Genomic DNA, 25,184 nt, shown 5'->3' on the forward strand with positions numbered 1-25,184 from the left:
TCCGTGGTCATCTGGCAACCACAGTCACACCTGCAGCGACTGTGTGAGAGGGATGTAGTATATCAAATCAACACACTTCAACCTCCCCTTTTCCAATTTTTCCCCAGAACCCTACGCACGCATACATAATTGCTTTTTTATTTCGCAATGTCATTTGCTTGTTATTGCCTTCTTCCCCTGCCGTTCCTCTGCAGTGCAATGTGATCAACGGTATTTTTTTTCTTCATGTGCAGGTTGTTCTTCTTTGGAATGCTGCGAATGAATAGCCTCTCATTTTCTGCTTCTTGCTTTTGAAGTTTTGAGGATCCGAGAGGAAAAGGCGGACAGATTCAAGGCTTTTTGTTTTTCTAGGAACTGTGCAGTATATTCTAAGCTTGTTTCAGAAGAAAATGCTAATACCACTGCGTAAGTCCCCATCCTGCAGCGTTCCCTTCTACCTTCTAACCCCCCCCCCTCCAAGGACGCCTTGTCATCTAACCCTGCGTACATCCCACTGCAAATGTATTTTTAACCCTCATCCTGATCCTCATCCTCATCCTCATCCTCATAACTCCCATAACTCCCATAACTCCCATAACCTCCCAAATCCCTAGCACCTCCACCACACAGCACTTTCTCCGCGTCGAGACTCGAGTATTTCTTCTCTTCAGCTATCTCTCCCATAGGAGTTACTGTTACTATAACCGGCAGAAATGTCCCAAAAAAACAGCTTCCCACAGCTTCTCACAGCATGCCAGCGATACTGCTATTTGTCCCCACCATGGGGGATTCGAATTCGAAATCAGACAACGCCAAGTGCGCAATTTGCCCACCAGGAATTTCCTCTCGCTAACAAAAGCCATCTAGCGTAAATGGTATGTGCAATATAGTCTCTCTGCAAGTAATTGTTCCGTCTCTCTTCTGATTCCCTTTATTCCTACCCCCCTCCACTCAACTGCCGCACAGATACACAGACACACAGACAGACACAGACACACAGACACAGAGACACAGAGAGAGAGATCTCTTTTTTCGCAATCCGCTAATCAAAGAGGAAATCGCTGCACCATTATCTCACTTATCAATCCCATCTCTCTGTTTTTTAAAAATAACAAATTAGCCATTCTATTCGTAAGAGTGATCGCAGAAGTATTCTGCAATTGTTTAAAAAATTAATTTTAAATTACTTGATTCCTCTAACCCATTATCTTCTAATCCATGTTTAATTAAAACTCAAAAGACAAATGAGGTCCCAAAAAAAAAAAAAACTTATAAAAGGGATTTGATGTTATCGATTTGTAGGATATTCTGTAAATTAATTTTGACTCCTTGTGATTTTGAGGTTAGCATAAAACCACAAAAAACACTACCTATTATGATTGCGATGGACGACAGATACTACAACCTAGAGAACAAGTTCGTACCAGTAGGACTGCCCGCCGTCAGTCCCTCTGCCCAGTACTACCCCGCCGATGCTTCTAGGCCTCAGTCTAACGTGCAGTCGCCTGTATACTACGTGCCTCAAAACCAGATAAATTACATACAAAGACCCAGCGTCTCGTACGTGCCAACAATGGAGGATCAGCAGTATACCTACACGACAATGGCGCACCCTCAGCAACAGATGATTCTGCCCGTTAGGAACGCTTCTCCCATTGAAGTCCAACAGCAGCAACTGCAACAGCAGCAACTGCAACAACAACAACAGCAGCAACAACAACAGCAACAGCAACAACAACAACAGCAGCAGCAGCAGCAGCAGCAGCAGCAACAACAACACCCACTTGTAAAATTACCACCTATCTCTGCTATCATTCCACCAGGGAACTCTTCCCCAGTAAACACTACAGGACAAGTACAAACGTCCGATCAGGCCAGGAACTATAACCCGGGGTTCCGCCAAGACGTGCAGATCGCTCTGAACCCTAAGAGCCTCTCGGCACCTACTTCAGGAAGGAACTCCATCTCCATAAACCCGCTAATGTACAACCCTCACCAGCAACAGCAACTACTGGCACTGGCTGGTGTAAGTATTCCACCCACGCTGATGGAGCACCAGCTTACTGACGCCATGACGAAACAAGAAATAAAACTAACGAAAAGACAACTGAAGAAAGCTACGACCAGACTCCGTAAACAGTGTCCCGTGTGCGGAAAGATCTGCTCAAGACCATCCACGCTTAAGACACACATTCTCATACACACAGGCGACACTCCTTTCAAATGTACTTGGAAGGACTGTCGCAAAGCATTTAACGTCAAATCAAATTTACTAAGGCATTTGAAAAGTCATGAGAAAAATAGCCTCAACAAAAAATAAGAAAGAAATCGCTACACTATGCATCCGCTATTGAAAGAAATGTTTTCAGTTCTACTTTGTTAAAATTATTTTCTTTTTTTTTTTTACTTTTGGTTTGTTTTTTCCAACTTTGATGAAAAATCCTTAATATTTAATTTATTCCTATCCATCGGTTTAACCTGTTTGTTTGTTTTTTAATTTCTTACAGTTTTGTTACTATTATAGTTCCTTTTCCTAACAGCATTTCCAAATGAATGGGGAACCCATGTTTATAGAGTTGTTACATTAGAAAAAAAAATTTATAAAAGAAGCTGGAACTCAGTGTTTTATCCCCCTCCCCCCTGCTCCTGTTCAACCAGCTATCTTATTTATTGTATATCGTGAACAAAACTTATATATATAATATATTATCCTCATCTATCACTACACCACAACTTCATTTTTTTTTCTTATAATACTCCATACGCCATTTGCAGCCCCAGCAATTCTCAATACACCGGTTGCTGGTCCACAACCAGAAGAGCCTTTTTCTTTGCTTTTCCTTCAAAACGGGTGACTCTGATGGTCGGTGACTGATGGCACGAAATTGGTGACTTCACGAAAGGGAAAAATTACGACGAGGGTCCGTCTAAGTGACAGAACTGCCGGTCACCCAAATTCTTGTTATTTTAGACAAGTTCTATTCATAAAGTTGGATTTTGATAAGGGTGCTTGATCCACAAAAGCTTGCTTGGTGTACTCGTAAATCGGAAACTATACAGGAAATTATACAGGAAATTATACAGGAAATTATACATGGAATTATACATAAAACTCACGTAATTTGTAAAGTTGTCCCAAACTTAAGGGCCGAAGAATCTTCCCTCTAGTGGTTTGGCAATACTTAGATTGACATTTTGCTCCTTATCGACACATATCCTCGTGCTGGTTCACTGTGATGTTATCGGTTCAACGTGTCTTTTCTGGTTTATCCGTTAAGTCTGAACCCCCCGGTGATATACGTCAAACGGAAATAGACGGGACAAAAGGCCTCCCTGAAAGCAACACAAAACACAGTACAGACCACAGAAAAGAAAAGAAAATAAGAGGATAATAGGTGCCGTTAATCAATCTATAAGTATTTTGCAACCATTATGGTAAATGATCTTCATGTTGAAATACAAAGGACAAAAGTTTGTTGCAACAAGTCAATCGGATGGAGGGATGGGGTTCTAAGACAAGAGATTTGATAAACGAGATTGGCAAAATCTTGGTTGGGAAATGGAATTTGCAACTTTAAAACATATTACGCATTATCAGTGTAATTTTAATAACTAAACGTCATGGTGTTGTAAATGCATGGAAATTTATTATGATCTATGCCGTATTTCTTTCACCTCATAAACTTACTCGCGTCTACACCCAGCACAGATTATAATTGTTATTCCTTGCACTTTTATATAGAATTTATTATGATAAAATAAACTGTATTTCAATATACCAAATATAACGCATTGGTGGCTACTAAGAACTTGTATATGGGATCCACGTTCAACAAGAAGTACATGGTGTTACTCAGATGAGCGCATGTTTGAGCATTATCAACGAGTTATTGGTAAAGAAGTCTACGTTACCCTCAAAATGTTTCGTATAGACATAAATCACATTATGGGAGGTTGGCCGAGTGGTTTAAGGCGTCAGATTTAGGTGAGTTGAAACACTTAAAGCTTAAATTCTCTGATATCTTCGGATGCAAGGGTTCGAATCCCTTATCTCTCATTAATTTTTTTTTGATTTTTAAGATTCCCTGAATACCCACCCATTCAAGGGAAAATGGTAACAAAACTGAAAAACCCGATTCTCGGCTTTCCTGCTCCGGAATATTGTCAATCAAGAATGACTATACTTGGGTGATGGCTGAATTGAAGAAAGCTTTTGAATATAGAATATTGTGTAATATATAATACAATCTGGTACTACATTGGCTAAAGATAATTAGTTTTATAGTTTCAGAAGGGGTAAGTATCTTTTTTTTCTGGGAAAGGAAGCAAGTACATAGGAAAGATCAGATGTCCGAGGTTATACTTCCTGCAATTGAAGAAGAGAATCAATTGAAGAACTTCCTCAAGCAAGACACTAATGTTGCATTCTTAGCAGGTGGTATTGCGGGTGCTATCTCTAGGACAGTAGTGTCACCGTTTGAAAGGGTTAAGATCCTCTTGCAAGTCCAGAGCTCGACAACAGCATACAATAAAGGGTTGTTCGATGCCATCGGGCAAGTGTACAAAGAAGAGAATATAAAAGGTTTGTTCCGTGGTAATGGGCTTAACTGCATCAGAGTATTCCCGTATAGTGCTGTACAGTTCGTGGTCTTCGAAGGCTGTAAGAAACACATATTTCATGTCGATACGAAGGGTAAAGGTGAACAACTCAACAATTGGCAAAGACTGTTTAGTGGCGCTTTATGTGGTGGTTGTAGTGTAGTTGCCACATACCCGCTGGATCTTGTGAGAACAAGACTATCTGTGCAGACGGCAAACCTATCGAAACTTTCCAAGTCTAGGGCCTCTGATATTGCCAAGCCACCGGGTGTTTGGAAGTTGCTATCTAAGGCTTACGCTGAAGAAGGTGGCATAATGGGGCTATACAGAGGTGTATGGCCAACTAGTCTGGGAATCGTGCCATATGTGGCATTAAACTTTGCTGTATATGAACAATTGAAAGAGTTCATGCCCAGTGATGAAAACGGGAACAGTAGCATGCGTGACAGCTTATATAAGCTGAGCATGGGAGCTATTAGTGGTGGTGTTGCCCAGACAATAACATACCCATTTGATCTTCTAAGAAGGAGATTCCAAGTGCTGGCCATGGGTGGTAACGAGTTGGGATTCCATTATAATAGTGTCTGGGACGCACTTGTGACCATCGGCAAAACTGAAGGTTTCAAAGGTTACTACAAGGGCCTCACAGCCAACCTGTTTAAAGTGGTACCATCTACTGCAGTGAGCTGGTTGGTTTACGAACTGACGTGGGATTACATGAAACGCTGGTAAATCTACAATAATGAACACTTTATTTTTTTTTTTATTCAAACCTTGCATAAGACAGATGTAGCCATCAACATCTGCCATCTTAATACTAAACTGAATGACAAATCCACAAGTAAATAATCTGTATATAATCATACCTTTGTCGCAACTAATACGCATAATTCTTTAAGCACTTACAAAAACCACGCTATAAGTCACATGACCAATATCACTTTACCCAGCAACCCTGAACTCATGTAAGTCCCCTCCCCCCTCGAAGCAGGTCCTTTCCAGCCGAAAAATGCGGATTTTCCCTTCCTGTCCCGCATCCCCTTAACAATAAGGGAACTTGCGGAGAGTTCTCTCTCCCTAAGTGGGAAGCTGTTGCAGGGTGCAAATCTGACCAATCATTATCGACATCCAGCCAAGGAATAACCCTCTCCTCCAGTTCAAAATGGTGGTCTCTCTCCTTCAAGGTCTGCTTCAACAGATTGATCATTGCGAAGCTCATCTCATCCAATGACAACTCATAGTCTCGACATTTAGCAGCTCGCAGGAGGCTCTTGGAACTTCTTGAATGGTTTACTCTTTTTAAAGAAATTGAAACAATCGAGAGTTTTATATATAAAACTTTTGTTTTCGTTTTTACTTAGTACTTTTGAAGGCCGTTACAAAGACCTGATAACACCAGAATATAGACATACACATTAACGCACACAGACATATACATTAAAGATGAGACCAGCACAACTATTGATGAACGCGGCCAAGAAGTCCTCTGGTACCAAGGTGCCTATTGAATTAGCTCCATTGTTTGCTGCTATTGGTGTTGCTCTGTGCTCAGGTACATTTTTCACTTATAAGAAGTTGACATACGATGACAGTTTGAGACTAAAATCCAACCCTGACATGTCTGGTTTGGACGACGTCTTGAAGGAGGCCAAGGAATGAAGCTCCAGGTTGTGTAAAATGGAAAACCTACGTTATTACAAGTAATAGAGACTATTTCATTTTTATTTGGTTTTTGTTCCATTTAGTCTACTCTATCCCTGCCATGCATTTTTTTTAATTTACTAGCGACTTTCTCAACTGTTTTTATCATTATTAATATCCCTTTCACACCGACCAAAGACACTTTCTTTATTTTTTTTTCTTACCTATTTATTTATATTCTAGAGGAAATATATAACTTTTAATGAATTTTTATTTCAAATACTTTCCATAACATCATGCATTGTTGATTTGAAACATTGGAGATAAGCTTGTTTATATGTTTTGGATACCCATCAGAACGATGAAAACCACAACCTCTGTCCAAACATTGTACTTTTCAGAATAAATCCTATCCTGCAAAACCCAAAAAAATAAAATAAAATATGTATGTACTTATTAACATAAGTGGATCATATTAAAAGTCTGCAACTCCAATAGTTCCAATATACAACAATAGTAACTCCCAAGACACATAGAACCTTATTACAAACACATCATGTGGTAATTCGTAAATATTGATTTTGTTACAGAATTTTCCCAAAGAAAAAAATAGAAATAAGCCCTGTAGGGGGCTCGAACCCCTAACCTTATGATTAAGAGTCATACGCGCTACCGATTGCGCCAACAAGGCTTATTAATTGCGTTGTAATTATAATGAAAGATAGTTGTTTTGTCAGCTAGATTGCAAAAGGAAGGGATATAGTTTAGTACGATTATCATTTCATTTCCACACATGATTTCATCACACAACGCCTAGCACTAAAATCCTTGTAGTCAGCTCTAACTGGCCCTTAAATTCTAGCTGAGCGCGAGAGCTAAGCGCCTACCATAGCAGATATTGAATTATAAGCGATTTGAAGTGTAAAAGGGCGTTATAATTTCACGGAGTTTATTATATGTTTGAAGATATACCTTAAACAGACGATAAATACAATGAACTAGTGAGAGATATTCAAGTGCGGGAAACACTAAGCAGGAAAACAGCAGGAATACGTTTTATTATGAATTCTACACTGAGTATTCATTTAAAATTAAACAACTTTCCGATATATTGCTACAGATATGTGTTCCTATTTAAGAAGCGCTTTTGATTTTGAGACTTTGATTCTGGCTTTATTACGCGTTTGAGAACTAAAATAGAGAAAAGTGTAAGCGGGCGGCTGGTTGTCTTCCTTCGAGGTCAAATAAAGAGGATAATATTAAGTGAGATTAATAGCACAAAAAACAAATCATGAGCAGTTCATCAAATGAATAATAGAGCCGCTAGCACTGGCAACACCAACTCAATACCGTAAACGTGCAACATTACTGCACTACCACGGAAAGTAGAGCTAACCACGGTAGGTGCTCTAGAATTGACAACCCCAGAAGCACTATTTGAAGAGACCCTAACTTGCGAGACCGAGTTAACACCAGATGGAGCTCTAGAGGCCTGAGTACCACTCACAGTCTTGGTTGATGCGTTGGCTGCTGGTTGAGCAGAGCCTTGTCTTACAGAGCTTGGACTAGCGCTTGGTCTAACCGAATTTTGAACAGAACCTGGTCTTTGACTGGATACAACTAACCCACCACCATTACCCAATACAATAGAAGATGGACTGCGGCTCGAAATGACTCTACTTGCGGAGACGACAACAGAACCACTTGAAACGTATTTGTTAGAGCTCAAAACATCAGAAGCTGGCTTATTCGACACAGATGAGACCGAGACCGAGACAGTTGGCTTTGAACTGATATTAGAAGGATGAGCGCTGGATGGGCTAGCACTGGATGGTTTGACGCTAGTTGGATTAACGTTAGATGGCTTCTCACTTGAAGGTTTGACACTTGGGTGGACACTTGGTTTAACGCTAGATGGGTTGACACTAGATGGGTTTATACCAGATGAGTTGAAACTAGATGGGTTAACGTTGGATGGTTTAAGAATCGAAGGTTCGACACTTGGGTTGATACTAGATGGCTTGACACTAGATGGATTAGCGTTGGATGGCTTGTCACTTGAAGGTTTGACACTTGAAGGTTTGACACTAGATGGGTTGACACTAGATGGGCTCATACTAGATGGGTTCACGCTGGATGGGTTCACGCTGGATGGGTTCATACTAGATGAGTCGAAACTAGATGGGTTAACGTTGGATGGTTTAAGAATCGAAGGTTCGACACTTGGGTTGACACTAGATGGGTTGACACTAGATGGGTTCATGCTAGATGGGTTCATGCTAGATGGGTTTATGCTAGATGGGTTCATACTAGATGGGCTAGATGGGTTCATGCTAGATGGGTTCATGCTAGATGGGTTCATGCTAGATGGGTTCATGCTAGATGGGTTCATGCTAGATGGGTTCATGCTAGATGGGTTCATGCTAGATGGGTTCATGCTAGATGGGTTCATGCTAGATGGGTTCATGCTAGATGGGTTCATGCTAGATGGGTTCATGCTAGATGGGTTGACACTAGATGGGTTCATGCTAGATGAGTTAGCAAAAGGTGGGTTCATGCTAGATGGGCTAGATGGGTTCATGCTAGATGGGCTAGATGGGTTCATACTAGATGGGCTAGATGGGTTCATACTAGATGGGCTAGATGGGTTCATACTAGATGGGCTAGATGGGTTCATACTAGATGGGCTAGATGGGTTCATACTAGATGGGCTAGATGGGTTCATGCTAGATGGGTTCATGCTAGATGGGCTAGATGGGTTCATACTAGATGGGTTGACACTAGATGGGTTCATGCTAGATGGGTTCATGCTAGATGGGTTCATACTAGATGGGTTCATACTAGATGGGTTGACACTAGATGGGTTGACACTAGATGGGTTCATACTAGATGGGTTGACACTAGATGGGTTCATGCTAGATGGGTTCATGCTAGATGGGTTTATGCTAGATGGGTTCATGCTAGATGGGTTTATGCTAGATGGGTTCATACTAGATGGGCTAGATGGGTTCATGCTAGATGGGTTCATGCTAGATGGGTTCATGCTAGATGAGTTAGCAAAAGGTGGGTTCATGCTAGATGGGCTAGATGGGTTCATACTCGATGGGTTTATGCTAGATGGGCTGGATGGGTTCATACTAGATGGGTTCATACTAGATGGGTTCATACTAGATGGGTTCATACTAGATGGGTTCATACTAGATGGGTTCATACTAGATGGGTTGACACTAGATGGGTTCATGCTAGATGGTTTGACACTTGAAGGTTCAATAGGAGGTATATCTTCACATTTCGAGTCAGTTGGCGGAGCCTGCTGTATTTCAAAACTAAAAGTATCATACAAGGTATCTTGAAAATAAATTTTTATTTCCTGTGCTGATGCTAATTCGGGATTATATCCACATCCGATATTATATTTGTAGACACCTTCACTGGTGGTGATAGAAAGCAAACCTGTTTTTGAATCATATTCAAACTTACCATCTTTTCCGATAGAACTGATTGCAGTAGCAGTACCTAATCCAGACACATTAACTTCCTCAGCAGGAGGACGTCTCAGAGAGATAGCACCTCCAGGAGATAAATGGATAACATTATCAGTGAAGGAAGCAGAATCAATCTGTAAGACACCTTTTTCAACATTAATCTTGCCCCCTTTACCGGAGACCTTACCAAATAGATAGTAGCTGTTTGCTGCATTGAGGCTAATAGTACCAACGTTTTGAATTGAACCAGAAGGCGTACCAATTTGCAATACGTTTCCGAGCTCATTAGGGTCATGAATTTCACCCCCAGTTGAAATGTAGTTTATCTCTCCAGTATTGGTGATATCTGGGGAACCAATGATAATCTTTGAATTAGCGTCACTTGAAGTATGTGCTAAATTTAAAATAAACTTATTCGAATTTTTAAATACTGGTGGACTAATATTAATAGTTTGTACTGTGTCTGGACCTGTGTTAGGGTTATTGATTGTTACAGCGCAGCTGCTGTCAAATTCTTTTGCATTTGATCCAAACGTCAACGTGAACGGGGAGTCTTTATCTGCATTAATGTCCATGAAGCATTGCTGAGCGCCGCGGAAACCTCCATCGAAAATGTACTCAGAACCGTCGTTCAATGTTAAGGCGCTGCCATCGTTGATAACAACTTCATCACTGAACTTTTGATTGCCAGTTAGCACTGTAGGCGTGTTATACACATTTTGTGCATTTGCAAAAGAGAGAGCTAACAACTGTGCCAAAATTAGTGCTTTCATTATGATTTGCAGTTTTTATGCTATAACTATTAAGAAAGAATTACTAAACAAAAGTCAATTTAACACAGTATGAATAAAGCAACATTACAACATTTATACCCTATCCTTTATATATATTTCAAAGCATGGATCTGATGTTGCCTTTTCGAATTTAGTTGAGAACTTATCCACCAATTAGCTTGCTATTGGGACATATTCCTCATGAGGAGCTAGTAACCGGCTGTAGGTTCAACACATTGAGATAACTAAGGAACCTTTGCCAGTTAGAATTACCCCTATGCTTTTTTGTCATAAGGATTGCCCTCTTTTCAATTAGAATTATATGTGGAATCCACAGCCAGTCATTTAACTAGCGAATATCATTGACATAAAGCAAATTAATTCCCTATTGAATTTGTCTCATGAATTTACAACGTCGATACATTTGATTACGTATCGAGTATGCTTAACAGACAGTACGTGCAATACCTGTGTATAAAGTATAGATTATCAAACCAACTTTAAGACATCTCTGCTGCCTAGATGGGTATATTTTTCGCACAGTATTCCGTAGGATTGGCAAAAATGCCAGGGTTTAGTACGCAATACGACATTTCATTACTACTTGTGATGTTAATTATTCTATACACTAATAATTATATTAGCACTTAATAATTTTGTATGGTATATTGGGAGGCTGGACTTTTTTTAACCCTCTCTCCAACTTATCTAAGATATCAAGCCAACGACTTTCCCTACAGGTTTCACACTTGAAAAGGATATAGCACTGACATAAACCCGGCTTAATGACGGCTGCACTACCCACACACAGCATATACAAGTTAATCATAAATTGTGCCTGCTAAGCAATAAATTACATCACATCACTGTGGCAGCAGCTAGAATTATAATGGATTTACAACCGTTTGCACCAGTCTTCTATAGAAGGAAATATTGAACAACAGTATATCCACAGAAACACCAGCAGAGTTCGAGATTGTGGCTGTCCAAGACCCTTTTATCATTGACTTGCACTTCATTTTGATTTTCCTGTTTCGCGTCCGCCCCTGCGGAAACAAACGATTTACAGTGTTTTCTGGGATTAACTTCTTCGCGTGGCTTCCTCAGTTAATTTACTATGGTGTAGCACCACGGTAATAACCAAGATTTACCTTCTGTGCTCAGATGATTAATTCATGCACGATTTCACTAGCTACATCAACATGACTCCTTCTATATCACTTTGTGCACGGTTTCATCACTCCCTTCTCTTATGCAAGGAAAGCACCTGCCATGAGATATAGTACCTACAGCAAAGTGCAACTCAGTTCGACGGTTGCAGTTTTGCAAGGCGATCCTGTTATTCCTGATGGAATGACGTAAGTAAGAAGTACCTTTTGTCTCAATGCTGGTGAAATTGAAATGATGTCGAAGGGACAACTAAACTAACTTGTTGAACAACAAAAAAAAGAAATTAATAACTGAATACTCCTTCCCTTTCTTGGCAGCATATATCCTTGGTGAAATTAAACATGCCAGACCATTTATCGCTGGCTGTCATACTTCACTTACAATATCAATGATATGAATTTCTCTCTCATTTCAGGAAAGTAGACATGGCATAGGGATATCAATTTTAAAATAGGATATTTTTACTACTTGTAGACTATCGAATATGAATGGTCATTGGCTGGAGAAATAGTTACTACTGTATCGGGTTTTAATTAACTAATATAAAATTGCTAAGAAAAATAATATTGTAAATATTTTATCAACGGCAATATTATAAGCTTAGACCGTCATAAGTCATTGAAACCCTAGTAGAAGTTCAATCTAGTCAGGAATAATTACCCTTTCAAAGATCATACAAAAACATTGCAAGTAGTAAGAAATTTATAATGATTGATTGGAAAATTACTACTCAACAGAAAAAGGAGAATTAAATACACTTTATCAAGCCTTTTTTTTCTATTAGCCAATTCTGTTTGTTGTTTTAGTTTATTATTTTGTCCCAATTTTGGATATATTAATTAGCCAAATACAATAAGTATTTCCTTTCCTGGAAATCTACGCTCCCTTGTCATTTGCCATTTGTCATTGTCAAACACAAACACAAACACAAACACAAAAGATCTGCCAAGATGTAATAAGTAGGCAACAATTACAACGACAGGAACTAGATAAAGTAGTCGATTGGCATTTCTATGAAACAGAAATAATTCGAAATCGAGAAGGTAAACAACATTGACAATAATTAAATTTTAAGTTTTTACAGCCCATGATTACAGCTTTGGATATATTAATTAGCCAAATACAATAAGTATTTCCTTTCCTGGAAATCTACGCTCCCTTGTCATTTGCCATTTGTCATTGTCAAACACAAACACAAACACAAACACAAAAGATCTGCCAAGATGTAATAAGTAGGCAACAATTACAACGACAGGAACTAGATAAAGTAATCGATTGGCATTTCTATGAAACAGAAATAATTCGAAATCGAGAAGGTAAACAACATTGACAATAATTAAATTTTAAGTTTTTACAGCCCATGATTACAGCTTTGGATATATTAATTAGCCAAATACAATAAGTATTTCCTTTCCTGGAAATCTACGCTCCCTTGTCATTTGCCATTTGTCATTGTCAAACACAAACACAAACACAAACACAAAAGATCTGCCAAGATGTAATAAGTAGGCAACAATTACAACGACAGGAACTAGATAAAGTAATCGATTGGCATTTCTATGAAACAGAAATAATTCGAAATCGAGAAGGTAAACAACATTGACAATAATTAAATTTTGAGTTTTTACAGCCCATGATTACAGCTTTGAATATATCAATTAGCCAAATACAATAAGTATTTCCTTTCCTGGAAATCTACGCTCCCTTGTCATTTGCCATTTGTCATTGTCAAACACAAACACAAACACAAACACAAAAGATCTGCCAAGATGTAATAAGTAGGCAACAATTACAACGACAGGAACTAGATAAAGTAATCGATTGGCATTTCTATGAAACAGAAATAATTCGAAATCGAGAAGGTAAACAACATTGACAATAATTAAATTTTGAGTTTTTACAGCACCATTAGTAGAGTAGGAGGTGTAAGTATATGTAGCTCTAAAACCTTCAACTAAACTGAGGAGTTATATATCAGGAAGAAAAAAAAATAGAAATAAGCCCTGTAGGGGGCTCGAACCCCTAACCTTATGATTAAGAGTCATACGCGCTACCGATTGCGCCAACAAGGCTTATTAATTGCGTTGAAAATTACGGGATTATTGGACAGTTTTATTCTATGATGAAAAGTTTACTCATAGAGAGATATCATACGAATTTGTCACCTCAACACGGTGTAACCGTATAAACTATAGTGACAAAACCAAGATGGAAAATTCAAGTGCCAAGTAGTAAGGTGTAATATATAACCAGTATAATTTCCCTTGCATAACACAGAAAGGTCAAAGATGACCTTCACTATTTTATTCTTTAAGAGAAATACATATTGCATTTTTAACGCTTTTTTTACTTAAAATAGAGATATGTATATTATATTTTAAAATAAATTTGTTCCAAGTAACAATCTCGGTAGCAGTTTTATTATGTGCTATTGGGAAGGAAAATTATGATACTCTTGGTTATGGTCTATCAACTAAAAGATAGACACAGGTGGTATAAGGTACTGTCAAAACTGCAGAATAAGTTCTGAAACCTGAGATTTTTGTTTTTATAAGTAGCATTAGTTGCTGACAACACCAACCAAATTTTAGGGGTCTGCCAATATGCCTTGGCCTTGCAATTCTGAGCTAATTGATATAACAGTGTGTGCTTTATGTTATCTTGAGTGTGTATATTTATAACTACTTTTTGATATCTACCTCTTTGTCACTTGTTGAATTATTATCATAATGCTTATGCATTATTTGCACGTTACTTATTCAGAATTTCATATACTCCGGTGGCTAACATGTATTCTTTTTTTTTTATATACATTTGTTAATGTATTGAATCTTTTAAGTAATGAAATGTTCATCTCCTTAAATGCTTAGCAAATTACTTAACTATTTTCTGTAACGCTGCGGTAGTAATTTGCAAAGTTTAAGCTAAAAATCTTATAATATCTTTGACTGTGTGAAAATGTGTCGCAAAAGTAATGCAATAAATCAAGTGGCCGGTAATTAATACAAAAATACTGAAACTGAAAACAAATTTGTTCAGATTCTTAACTTGATAATTATTATAGACAATCTACAGATTTTAACATAGAACCCGCTTGTTGCTTAACTGTAGGGTAAAAGAATATTTACTTCATAGCATAGTGAACAACAAGGCAAACAGAATGATAACACCAAAGTTATTTTGCTTGAATGATGATGCCGCATTCTTGTTTATTTGAGGTATTGTTGGTGCAGCAGAGCCATGAGATGTGCTACTTGCACCAGATTGTTGCGGAACAGCAGCCGAGTTACTTGCAGGAGCCTTTGGTGCAACAGCCGATTCTGCATCAGCAGCAGCTGGGGAAGAACCGTTTGAGCCAGCATTAGGAGCTGGAGTAGTATCACTCAATCTAGCAGTAGAACCGGCATTGCCTGTTGGTTTGGTTTGTGGATTGTTAGTTCCTGCAGGACTAGTTCCTGCAGCATCATTTGGTCCAGCAGATGTGTGGACGTTATTGTTGGAGTGGGCCTCTGATCCAGTAAAAGTTAATGAGGTAATTATTTGTTGACCGAATTGATTAGTTGTAGTAACGCCGACTACTGTCTTGGTGTCAACACTGCCATTCTTGTTAGAAAAGGTTGTTGTGTGGGCGTTGTTGAACTTCGTAGTAGTTGTTACGATAGTAGTAGGATTTCCTTTGGTGTCTACAGTAGTGATGTGAGATACTACATTGGTTTCAATAACACCATTGCTGTGGGTTATTGTGGTTATCCTGTCCTTGCCTGCACCAACATCAAACGAACCAGTAGTTATGATAGTAGTTGGCTTACCATTAACGGTTGTAGTGATGTGTGATACTACATTGGTTTCAATTACACCGTTACTATGGGTAACAGTAGTAGTTCTGTCCTTCTCTGCACTAACATCACATGGAACAGTAGTTGTAATAGTAGTTGGCTTACCATTAACGGTTGTAGTGATGTGTGATACTACATTGGTTTCAATTTTGCCATCTGAACCTGTGGTAGTAATTGTGTAATCTTGGCCGGATGGTGTAGAAACGGAGGAAAAGATTGAACTGGAAATAATGCTAGACGATGAGGGCATGCTGGATGAAGAAGATGAGGACATGCTAGATGAAGAAGATGAGGACATGCTAGATGAAGAAGATGAGGACATGCTAGATGAAGAAGATGAGGACATGCTAGATGAAGAAGATGAAGACATGCTGGATGAAGAAGGTACGATTGGTACGGCATTTCCATTGTTATCTATGTTATAAGTGGTTGTAATAGTAGTTGTGTGACCTTCAGCATCAGTGGTTGTGATAGTTTGAGTAGTTTCGCTCACATATTGAGGTTCAGCATCAATTAATGTCTTGAACATTTCAGTGTAAGTACTTGTAATGGTATGTCCATCGCTGTCGGTATAAGTAGTAATATGCACAACTTCAATTATCTCTTCTCCATCAACGGTGATGGTCTTACTAGTACCATCTTGTGCAGCTGTTGGAGACTGGTATTGAGTCAAAATGACAGTTGGCTTACCATCTTTGTCAGTAGTAGTGATGTGGGAAATGATGTCGGTGTGTACATGGCCATCCTTGTCAGTGACAACTGTAGTCTTATCCTTACCATCATCAACTGGGTTGGAGCCACCAGAACCGCCTTCACCAGAACCGCCTTCAGAACCAGAACCACCTTCACCAGCACCTGGGTTAGAGCCAGAGCCACCTTCACCAGGAGATGGGGTTGGTGACTGGTATTGCGTCAAAATGACAGTTGGCTTACCATCTTTGTCAGTAGTAGTGATGTGGGAAATGATATCGGTGTGTACATGGCCATCCTTGTCAGTGACAACTGTAGTCTTATCCTTACCATCATCAACTGGGTTGGAGCCACCAGAACCGCCTTCACCAGAACCGCCTTCAGAACCAGAACCGCCTTCACCAGAACCGCCTTCAGAACCAGAACCACCTTCACCAGCACCTGGGTTAGAGCCAGAGCCACCTTCACCAGGAGATGGGGTTGGTGACTGGTATTGCGTCAAAATGACAGTTGGCTTACCATCTTTGTCAGTAGTAGTGATGTGGGAAATGATATCGGTGTGTACATGGCCATCCTTGTCAGTGACAACTGTAGTCTTATCCTTACCATCATCAACTGGGTTGGAGCCACCAGAACCGCCTTCACCAGAACCGCCTTCAGAACCAGAACCGCCTTCACCAGAACCGCCTTCAGAACCAGAACCGCCTTCACCAGTACCTGGGTTAGAGCCAGAGCCACCTTCAGAACCGGATCCAGAACCGGAACCAGATCCTGAACCACTGCCTGAACCAGAGCCAGAGCCAGAGCCACCTTCAGAACCGGATCCAGAACCGGAACCAGATCCTGAACCAGTGCCCGAACCAGAGCCAGAGCCAGAGCCAGAGCCTTCACCTGGGGTGGAACCACTGCCTGAACCAGAGCCCGAACCAGAGCCAGAGCCAGAGCCTTCACCTGGGGTGGAACCACTGCCTGAACCAGAGCCAGAGCCAGAGCCTTCACCTGGGGTGGAACCACTGCCTGAACCAGAGCCAGAGCCAGAGCCACCTTCAGAACCGGATCCAGAACCGGAACCAGATCCTGAACCAGTGCCCGAACCAGAGCCAGAGCCTTCACCTGGGGTGGAACCACTGCCTGAACCAGAGCCAGAGCCAGAGCCTTCACCTGGGGTGGAACCAGAACCGGAACCAGATCCTGAACCAGTGCCCGAACCAGAGCCAGAGCCTTCACCTGGGGTGGAACCAGATCCTGAACCAGTGCCCGAACCAGAGCCAGAGCCAGAGCCTTCACCTGGGGTGGAACCACTGCCTGAACCAGAGCCAGAGCCAGAGCCACCTTCAGAACCGGATCCAGAACCGGAACCAGATCCTGAACCAGTGCCCGAACCAGAGCCAGAGCCTTCACCTGGGGTGGAACCAGATCCTGAACCAGTGCCCGAACCAGAGCCAGAGCCTTCACCTGGGGTGGAACCACTGCCTGAACCAGAGCCAGAGCCAGAGCCTTCACCTGGGGTGGAACCAGAACCGGAACCAGATCCTGAACCAGTGCCCGAACCAGAGCCAGAGCCAGAGCCAGAGCCTTCACCTGGGGTGGAACCAGATCCTGAACCAGTGCCCGAACCAGAGCCAGAGCCAGAGCCTTCACCTGGGGTGGAACCACTGCCTGAACCAGAGCCCGAACCAGAGCCAGAGCCAGAGCCTTCACCTGGGGTGGAACCACTGCCTGAACCAGAGCCAGAGCCAGAGCCACCTTCAGAACCGGATCCAGAACCGGAACCAGATCCTGAACCAGTGCCCGAACCAGAGCCAGAGCCTTCACCTGGGGTGGAACCACTGCCTGAACCAGAGCCAGAGCCAGAGCCTTCACCTGGGGTGGAACCAGATCCTGAACCAGTGCCCGAACCAGAGCCAGAGCCTTCACCTGGGGTGGAACCACTGCCTGAACCAGAGCCAGAGCCAGAGCCTTCACCTGGGGTGGAACCACTGCCTGAACCAGAGCCAGAGCCAGAGCCTTCACCTGGGGTGGAACCAGAACCGGAACCAGATCCTGAACCAGTGCCCGAACCAGAGCCAGAGCCTTCACCTGGGGTGGAACCACTGCCTGAACCAGAGCCAGAGCCAGAGCCAGAGCCTTCACCTGGGGTGGAACCACTGCCTGAACCAGAGCCAGAGCCAGAGCCACCTTCAGAACCGGATCCAGAACCGGAACCAGATCCTGAACCAGTGCCCGAACCAGAGCCAGAGCCAGAGCCTTCACCTGGGGTGGAACCACTGCCTGAACCAGTGCCCGAACCAGAGCCAGAGCCAGAGCCTTCACCTGGGGTGGAACCACTGCCTGAACCAGAGCCAGAGCCAGAGCCACCTTCAGAACCGGATCCAGAACCGGAACCAGATCCTGAACCAGTGCCCGAACCAGAGCCAGAGCCTTCACCTGGGGTGGAACCACTGCCTGAACCAGAGCCAGAGCCAGAGCCAGAACCTTCACCTGGGGTGGAACCACTGCCTGAACCAGTGCCCGAACCAGAGCCAGAGCCAGAGCCTTCACCTGGGGTGGAACCACTGCCTGAACCAGAGCCCGAACCAGAGCCAGAGCCAGAGCCTTCGCCTGGGGTGGAACCACTGCCTGAACCAGAGCCAGAGCCAGAGCCAGAGCCTTCACCTGGGGTGGAACCACTGCCTGAACCAGAGCCAGAGCCAGAGCCACCTTCAGAACCGGATCCAGAACCGGAACCAGATCCTGAACCACTGCCTGAACCAGAGCCAGAGCCAGAGCCTTCACCTGGGGTGGAACCACTGCCTGAACCAGAGCCAGAGCCAGAGCCACCTTCAGAACCGGATCCAGAACCGGAACCAGATCCTGAACCAGTGCCCGAACCAGAGCCAGAGCCTTCACCTGGGGTGGAACCACTGCCTGAACCAGAGCCAGAGCCAGAGCCAGAGCCTTCACCTGGGGTGGAACCACTGCCTGAACCAGAGCCAGAGCCAGAGCCACCTTCAGAACCGGATCCAGAACCGGAACCAGATCCTGAACCAGTGCCCGAACCAGAGCCAGAGCCTTCACCTGGGGTGGAACCAGATCCTGAACCAGTGCCCGAACCAGAGCCAGAGCCAGAGCCTTCACCTGGGGTGGAACCACTGCCTGAACCAGAGCCAGAGCCAGAGCCTTCACCTGGGGTGGAACCAGATCCTGAACCAGTGCCCGAACCAGAGCCAGAGCCAGAGCCTTCACCTGGGGTGGAACCACTGCCTGAACCAGAGCCAGAGCCAGAGCCACCTTCAGAACCGGATCCAGAACCGGAACCAGATCCTGAACCAGTGCCCGAACCAGAGCCAGAGCCTTCACCTGGGGTGGAACCACTGCCTGAACCAGAGCCAGAGCCAGAGCCACCTTCAGAACCGGATCCAGAACCGGAACCAGATCCTGAACCAGTGCCCGAACCAGAGCCAGAGCCTTCACCTGGGGTGGAACCACTGCCTGAACCAGAGCCAGAGCCAGAGCCAGAGCCAGAGCCTTCACCTGGGGTGGAACCAGATCCTGAACCAGTGCCCGAACCAGAGCCAGAGCCTTCACCTGGGGTGGAACCAGATCCTGAACCAGTGCCCGAACCAGAGCCAGAGCCTTCACCTGGGGTGGAACCACTGCCTGAACCAGAGCCAGAGCCAGAGCCAGAGCCTTCACCTGGGGTGGAACCACTGCCTGAACCAGAGCCAGAGCCAGAGCCACCTTCAGAACCGGATCCAGAACCGGAACCAGATCCTGAACCAGTGCCCGAACCAGAGCCAGAGCCTTCACCTGGGGTGGAACCACTGCCTGAACCAGAGCCAGAGCCAGAGCCTTCACCTGGGGTGGAACCAGATCCTGAACCAGTGCCCGAACCAGAGCCAGAGCCTTCACCTGGGGTGGAACCACTGCCTGAACCAGTGCCCGAACCAGAGCCAGAGCCAGAGCCTTCACCTGGGGTGGAACCACTGCCTGAACCAGAGCCAGAGCCAGAGCCACCTTCAGAACCGGATCCAGAACCGGAACCAGATCCTGAACCAGTGCCCGAACCAGAGCCAGAGCCTTCACCTGGGGTGGAACCACTGCCTGAACCAGAGCCAGAGCCAGAGCCTTCACCTGGGGTGGAACCACTGCCTGAACCAGAGCCAGAGCCAGAGCCACCTTCAGAACCGGATCCAGAACCGGAACCAGATCCTGAACCAGTGCCCGAACCAGAGCCAGAGCCTTCACCTGGGGTGGAACCACTGCCTGAACCAGAGCCAAAGCCAGAGCCTTCACCTGGGGTGGAACCACTGCCTGAACCAGAGCCAGAGCCAGAGCCACCTTCAGAACCGGATCCAGAACCGGAACCAGATCCTGAACCAGTGCCCGAACCAGAGCCAGAGCCTTCACCTGGGGTGGAACCAGATCCTGAACCAGTGCCCGAACCAGAGCCAGAGCCAGAGCCTTCACCTGGGGTGGAACCACTGCCTGAACCAGAGCCAGAGCCAGAGCCACCTTCAGAACCGGATCCAGAACCGGAACCAGATCCTGAACCAGTGCCCGAACCAGAGCCAGAGCCTTCACCTGGGGTGGAACCAGATCCTGAACCAGTGCCCGAACCAGAGCCAGAGCCTTCACCTGGGGTGGAACCACTGCCTGAACCAGAGCCAGAGCCAGAGCCTTCACCTGGGGTGGAACCAGAACCGGAACCAGATCCTGAACCAGTGCCCGAACCAGAGCCAGAGCCAGAGCCAGAGCCTTCACCTGGGGTGGAACCAGATCCTGAACCAGTGCCCGAACCAGAGCCAGAGCCAGAGCCTTCACCTGGGGTGGAACCACTGCCTGAACCAGAGCCCGAACCAGAGCCAGAGCCAGAGCCTTCACCTGGGGTGGAACCACTGCCTGAACCAGAGCCAGAGCCAGAGCCACCTTCAGAACCGGATCCAGAACCGGAACCAGATCCTGAACCAGTGCCCGAACCAGAGCCAGAGCCTTCACCTGGGGTGGAACCACTGCCTGAACCAGAGCCAGAGCCAGAGCCTTCACCTGGGGTGGAACCAGATCCTGAACCAGTGCCCGAACCAGAGCCAGAGCCTTCACCTGGGGTGGAACCACTGCCTGAACCAGAGCCAGAGCCAGAGCCTTCACCTGGGGTGGAACCACTGCCTGAACCAGAGCCAGAGCCAGAGCCTTCACCTGGGGTGGAACCACTGCCTGAACCAGAGCCAGAGCCAGAGCCACCTTCAGAACCGGATCCAGAACCGGAACCAGATCCTGAACCAGTGCCCGAACCAGAGCCAGAGCCTTCACCTGGGGTGGAACCACTGCCTGAACCAGAGCCAGAGCCAGAGCCTTCACCTGGGGTGGAACCAGAACCGGAACCAGATCCTGAACCAGTGCCCGAACCAGAGCCAGAGCCTTCACCTGGGGTGGAACCACTGCCTGAACCAGAGCCAGAGCCAGAGCCAGAGCCTTCACCTGGGGTGGAACCACTGCCTGAACCAGAGCCAGAGCCAGAGCCACCTTCAGAACCGGATCCAGAACCGGAACCAGATCCTGAACCAGTGCCCGAACCAGAGCCAGAGCCTTCACCTGGGGTGGAACCAGATCCTGAACCAGTGCCCGAACCAGAGCCAGAGCCAGAGCCTTCACCTGGGGTGGAACCACTGCCTGAACCAGAGCCAGAGCCAGAGCCACCTTCAGAACCGGATCCAGAACCGGAACCAGATCCTGAACCAGTGCCCGAACCAGAGCCAGAGCCTTCACCTGGGGTGGAACCACTGCCTGAACCAGAGCCAGAGCCAGAGCCAGAACCTTCACCTGGGGTGGAACCACTGCCTGAACCAGAGCCAGAGCCAGAGCCTTCACCTGGGGTGGAACCAGAACCGGAACCAGAGCCAGAGCCAGAGCCACCTTCAGAACCGCATCCAGAACCGGAACCAGATCCTGAACCAGTGCCCGAACCAGAGCCAGAGCCTTCACCTGGGGTGGAACCAGATCCTGAACCAGTGCCCGAACCAGAGCCAGAGCCAGAGCCTTCACCTGGGGTGGAACCACTGCCTGAACCAGAGCCAGAGCCAGAGCCACCTTCAGAACCGGATCCAGAACCGGAACCAGATCCTGAACCAGTGCCCGAACCAGAGCCAGAGCCTTCACCTGGGGTGGAACCACTGCCTGAACCAGAGCCAGAGCCAGAGCCAGAACCTTCACCTGGGGTGGAACCACTGCCTGAACCAGAGCCAGAGCCAGAGCCTTCACCTGGGGTGGAACCAGAACCGGAACCAGATCCTGAACCAGTGCCCGAACCAGAGCCAGAGCCTTCACCTGGGGTGGAACCACTGCCTGAACCAGAGCCAGAGCCAGAGCCACCTTCAGAACCGGATCCAGAACCGGAACCAGATCCTGAACCAGTGCCCGAACCAGAGCCAGAGCCAGAGCCTTCACCTGGGGTGGAACCACTGCCTGAACCAGAGCCAGAGCCAGAGCCTTCACCTGGGGTGGAACCACTGCCTGAACCAGAGCCAGAGCCAGAGCCTTCACCTGGGGTGGAACCAGATCCTGAACCAGTGCCCGAACCAGAGCCAGAGCCAGAGCCTTCACCTGGGGTGGAACCACTGCCTGAACCAGAGCCAGAGCCAGAGCCACCTTCAGAACCGGATCCAGAACCGGAACCAGATCCTGAACCAGTGCCCGAACCAGAGCCAGAGCCTTCACCTGGGGTGGAACCACTGCCTGAACCAGAGCCAGAGCCAGAGCCAGAGCCTTCACCTGGGGTGGAACCAGATCCTGAACCAGTGCCCGAACCAGAGCCAGAGCCAGAGCCTTCACCTGGGGTGGAACCACTGCCTGAACCAGAGCCAGAGCCAGAGCCTTCACCTGGGGTGGAACCACTGCCTGAACCAGAGCCAGAGCCAGAGCCACCTTCAGAACCGGATCCAGAACCGGAACCAGATCCTGAACCAGTGCCCGAACCAGAGCCAGAGCCTTCACCTGGGGTGGAACCACTGCCTGAACCAGAGCCAGAGCCAGAGCCTTCACCTGGGGTGGAACCACTGCCTGAACCAGAGCCAGAGCCAGAGCCACCTTCAGAACCGGATCCAGAACCGGAACCAGATCCTGAACCAGTGCCCGAACCAGAGCCAGAGCCAGAGCCAGAGCCTTCACCTGGGGTGGAACCACTGCCTGAACCAGAGCCAGAGCCAGAGCCACCTTCAGAACCGGATCCAGAACCGGAACCAGATCCTGAACCAGTGCCCGAACCAGAGCCAGAGCCTTCACCTGGGGTGGAACCACTGCCTGAACCAGAGCCCGAACCAGAGCCAGAGCCAGAGCCTTCACCTGGGGTGGAACCACTGCCTGAACCAGAGCCAGAGCCAGAGCCAGAGCCTTCACCTGGGGTGGAACCACTGCGTGAACCAGAGCCAGAGCCAGAGCCACCTTCAGAACCGGATCCAGAACCGGAACCAGATCCTGAACCAGTGCCCGAACCAGAGCCAGAGCCAGAGCCTTCACCTGGGGTGGAACCACTGCCTGAACCAGAGCCAGAGCCAGAGCCACCTTCAGTACCGGAACCAGATCCTGAACCAGTGCCCGAACCAGAGCCAGAGCCTTCACCTGGGGTGGAACCACTGCCTGAACCAGAGCCAGAGCCAGAGCCACCTTCAGAACCGGATCCAGAACCGGAACCAGATCCTGAACCAGTGCCCGAACCAGAGCCAGAGCCTTCACCTGGGGTGGAACCACTGCCTGAACCAGAGCCAGAGCCAGAGCCAGAGCCTTCACCTGGGGTGGAACCACTGCCTGAATCATGATTTTCGTGTTGGCCAGGGATATAGCATTTTTGGTAATCTGGAGCGGTTTCTAAACTTGTAGCAATTACAAATGTTTTGAGACTTTCTCCATGATAGACGATGTATCCCGTAGTCGACCCCAGAGTAGTTTCATCGTAACCGCAGCCAATGTCATAAACATACCTACCTGAGTCTGTGTTAACTGTCACTATACCCGTTTGATTATTGTATGTGAATGAACCATTATCACCAATACTACTGATCAGATTACCACTAATCAGACCTCTTACCTTAATGATATTTGAAGAAGTAGATTTGACAGATATACCACTAATGCCCCCTAAGTTTATTGTATTTCCGACAAAAGATGTAGTCTCCATATGTAGGATACCTCTAGCAATATTAATATTACCGGTACCACTGACATCACCATATAAATAATACTTTACTCCTAAACTTAATTCAATAGTACCAGTATTTACTAGCCTACCACCTGGAGTACTTATTTGTAGAATGTTTCCCTCCCTAGAAGGATCATTTTGCTCAACAGCCGAATATGGCCTCACTGTTAATTTACCAGCATTGATGATTTCTGGTGATCCCAGAATAAGCTTGGAAACTGCATCAGATCTGGTATGCGCTAACTGTATATCAACTTGATAATAATTTTTAAAAACAGCTGGGCTGAAGTTTATTGTTTGTTTGAAGCCATCTAAATTTTTATTTATAAGCTCAAAATTACAATAGTTAACAAATTCCTTACCAACATTGAAGTCAAAGTCGGATTTATCATTAGCTACAGCACGGAAAGTACAGCCTTCTTGGCTGCTAACAATACCACCTCCAAAATTATACTCTGAACCATCAACGTAGCTGATTGTATCACCATTTTGAATGACAAGTTCATTCTTCAAGTCTTGATTACCTTCATAATTTTTTGCCTGGGCAAACACACCTTGTATGTAGAGAAAACTCGACAGAAATAGTGGTGTATAACAAAGCATTTTCACTTTGTTAGAACTGCTTAATTATGTCCCTTGATAAATAACTCCAAATTTGAGGGAACTAGGTGCGTCCTCAGAAATTGTAAAACGTCGTTTTACCATGTCTTTATATATTAACTGCCCTTACCGAGACCTGTTTGGAGATTCGCAAAAACAAAAAAAAGATATCTGCTAAAGAAGAATCCTCCCTTACTTGGCATATATTCTGAGAGTACAATTAAGTTTTACTTTCCGTAAG

The 25,184-nt window shown here is 45.4% G+C and overlaps 5 protein-coding genes and 3 non-coding genes across 8 annotated transcripts; 4 read left to right on the forward strand and 4 right to left on the reverse strand.

The window, feature by feature from the left end:
- Positions 1-1,264: 1,264 nt before the first annotated feature.
- On the forward strand, positions 1,265-2,299 carry GLM6 (C2H2-type zinc finger protein; the record flags this gene model as incomplete). Its single annotated transcript, XM_447780.1, has 1 exon — positions 1,265-2,299. One exon carries the CDS (start codon positions 1,265-1,267, stop codon positions 2,297-2,299), a length of 1,035 nt encoding a protein of 344 aa, XP_447780.1.
- Positions 2,300-3,927: 1,628 nt separating this feature from the next.
- Positions 3,928-4,036, forward strand: tL(UAG)4. Its single transcript has 2 exons — positions 3,928-3,965; positions 3,993-4,036. It is a non-coding gene; the product is annotated as a tRNA-Leu (tRNA).
- Positions 4,037-4,326: 290 nt separating this feature from the next.
- Positions 4,327-5,310, forward strand: MRX21 (Mrx21p; the record flags this gene model as incomplete). The annotated part of the gene is made up of 1 exon (XM_447781.1): positions 4,327-5,310. One exon carries the CDS (start codon positions 4,327-4,329, stop codon positions 5,308-5,310), a length of 984 nt encoding a protein of 327 aa, XP_447781.1.
- A 711-nt stretch (positions 5,311-6,021) lies between these two features.
- Positions 6,022-6,237, forward strand: MRA1 (Mra1p; the record flags this gene model as incomplete). Its single annotated transcript, XM_002999520.1, has 1 exon — positions 6,022-6,237. One exon carries the CDS (start codon positions 6,022-6,024, stop codon positions 6,235-6,237), a length of 216 nt encoding a protein of 71 aa, XP_002999566.1.
- Positions 6,238-6,837: 600 nt separating this feature from the next.
- Positions 6,838-6,910, reverse strand: tK(CUU)5. Its single transcript has one exon. It is a non-coding gene; the product is annotated as a tRNA-Lys (tRNA).
- Positions 6,911-7,522: 612 nt separating this feature from the next.
- Positions 7,523-10,477, reverse strand: GVI51_J01595 (uncharacterized protein; the record flags this gene model as incomplete). Its single annotated transcript, XM_447783.2, has 1 exon — positions 7,523-10,477. The coding sequence occupies one exon, from the start codon at positions 10,475-10,477 to the stop codon at positions 7,523-7,525; it is 2,955 nt and encodes a 984-aa protein (XP_447783.2).
- A 3,268-nt stretch (positions 10,478-13,745) lies between these two features.
- tK(CUU)6 lies at positions 13,746-13,818 on the reverse strand. Its single transcript has one exon. It is a non-coding gene; the product is annotated as a tRNA-Lys (tRNA).
- A 958-nt stretch (positions 13,819-14,776) lies between these two features.
- On the reverse strand, positions 14,777-24,946 carry GVI51_J01639 (uncharacterized protein; the record flags this gene model as incomplete). The annotated part of the gene is made up of 1 exon (XM_002999521.2): positions 14,777-24,946. The coding sequence occupies one exon, from the start codon at positions 24,944-24,946 to the stop codon at positions 14,777-14,779; it is 10,170 nt and encodes a 3,389-aa protein (XP_002999567.2).
- Positions 24,947-25,184: the final 238 nt, after the last annotated feature.

This window comes from Nakaseomyces glabratus, chromosome J (assembly GCF_010111755.1).
Source record: "Nakaseomyces glabratus chromosome J, complete sequence".
In the NCBI taxonomy this organism is placed as follows: Eukaryota; Fungi; Ascomycota; class Saccharomycetes; order Saccharomycetales; family Saccharomycetaceae; genus Nakaseomyces; species Nakaseomyces glabratus.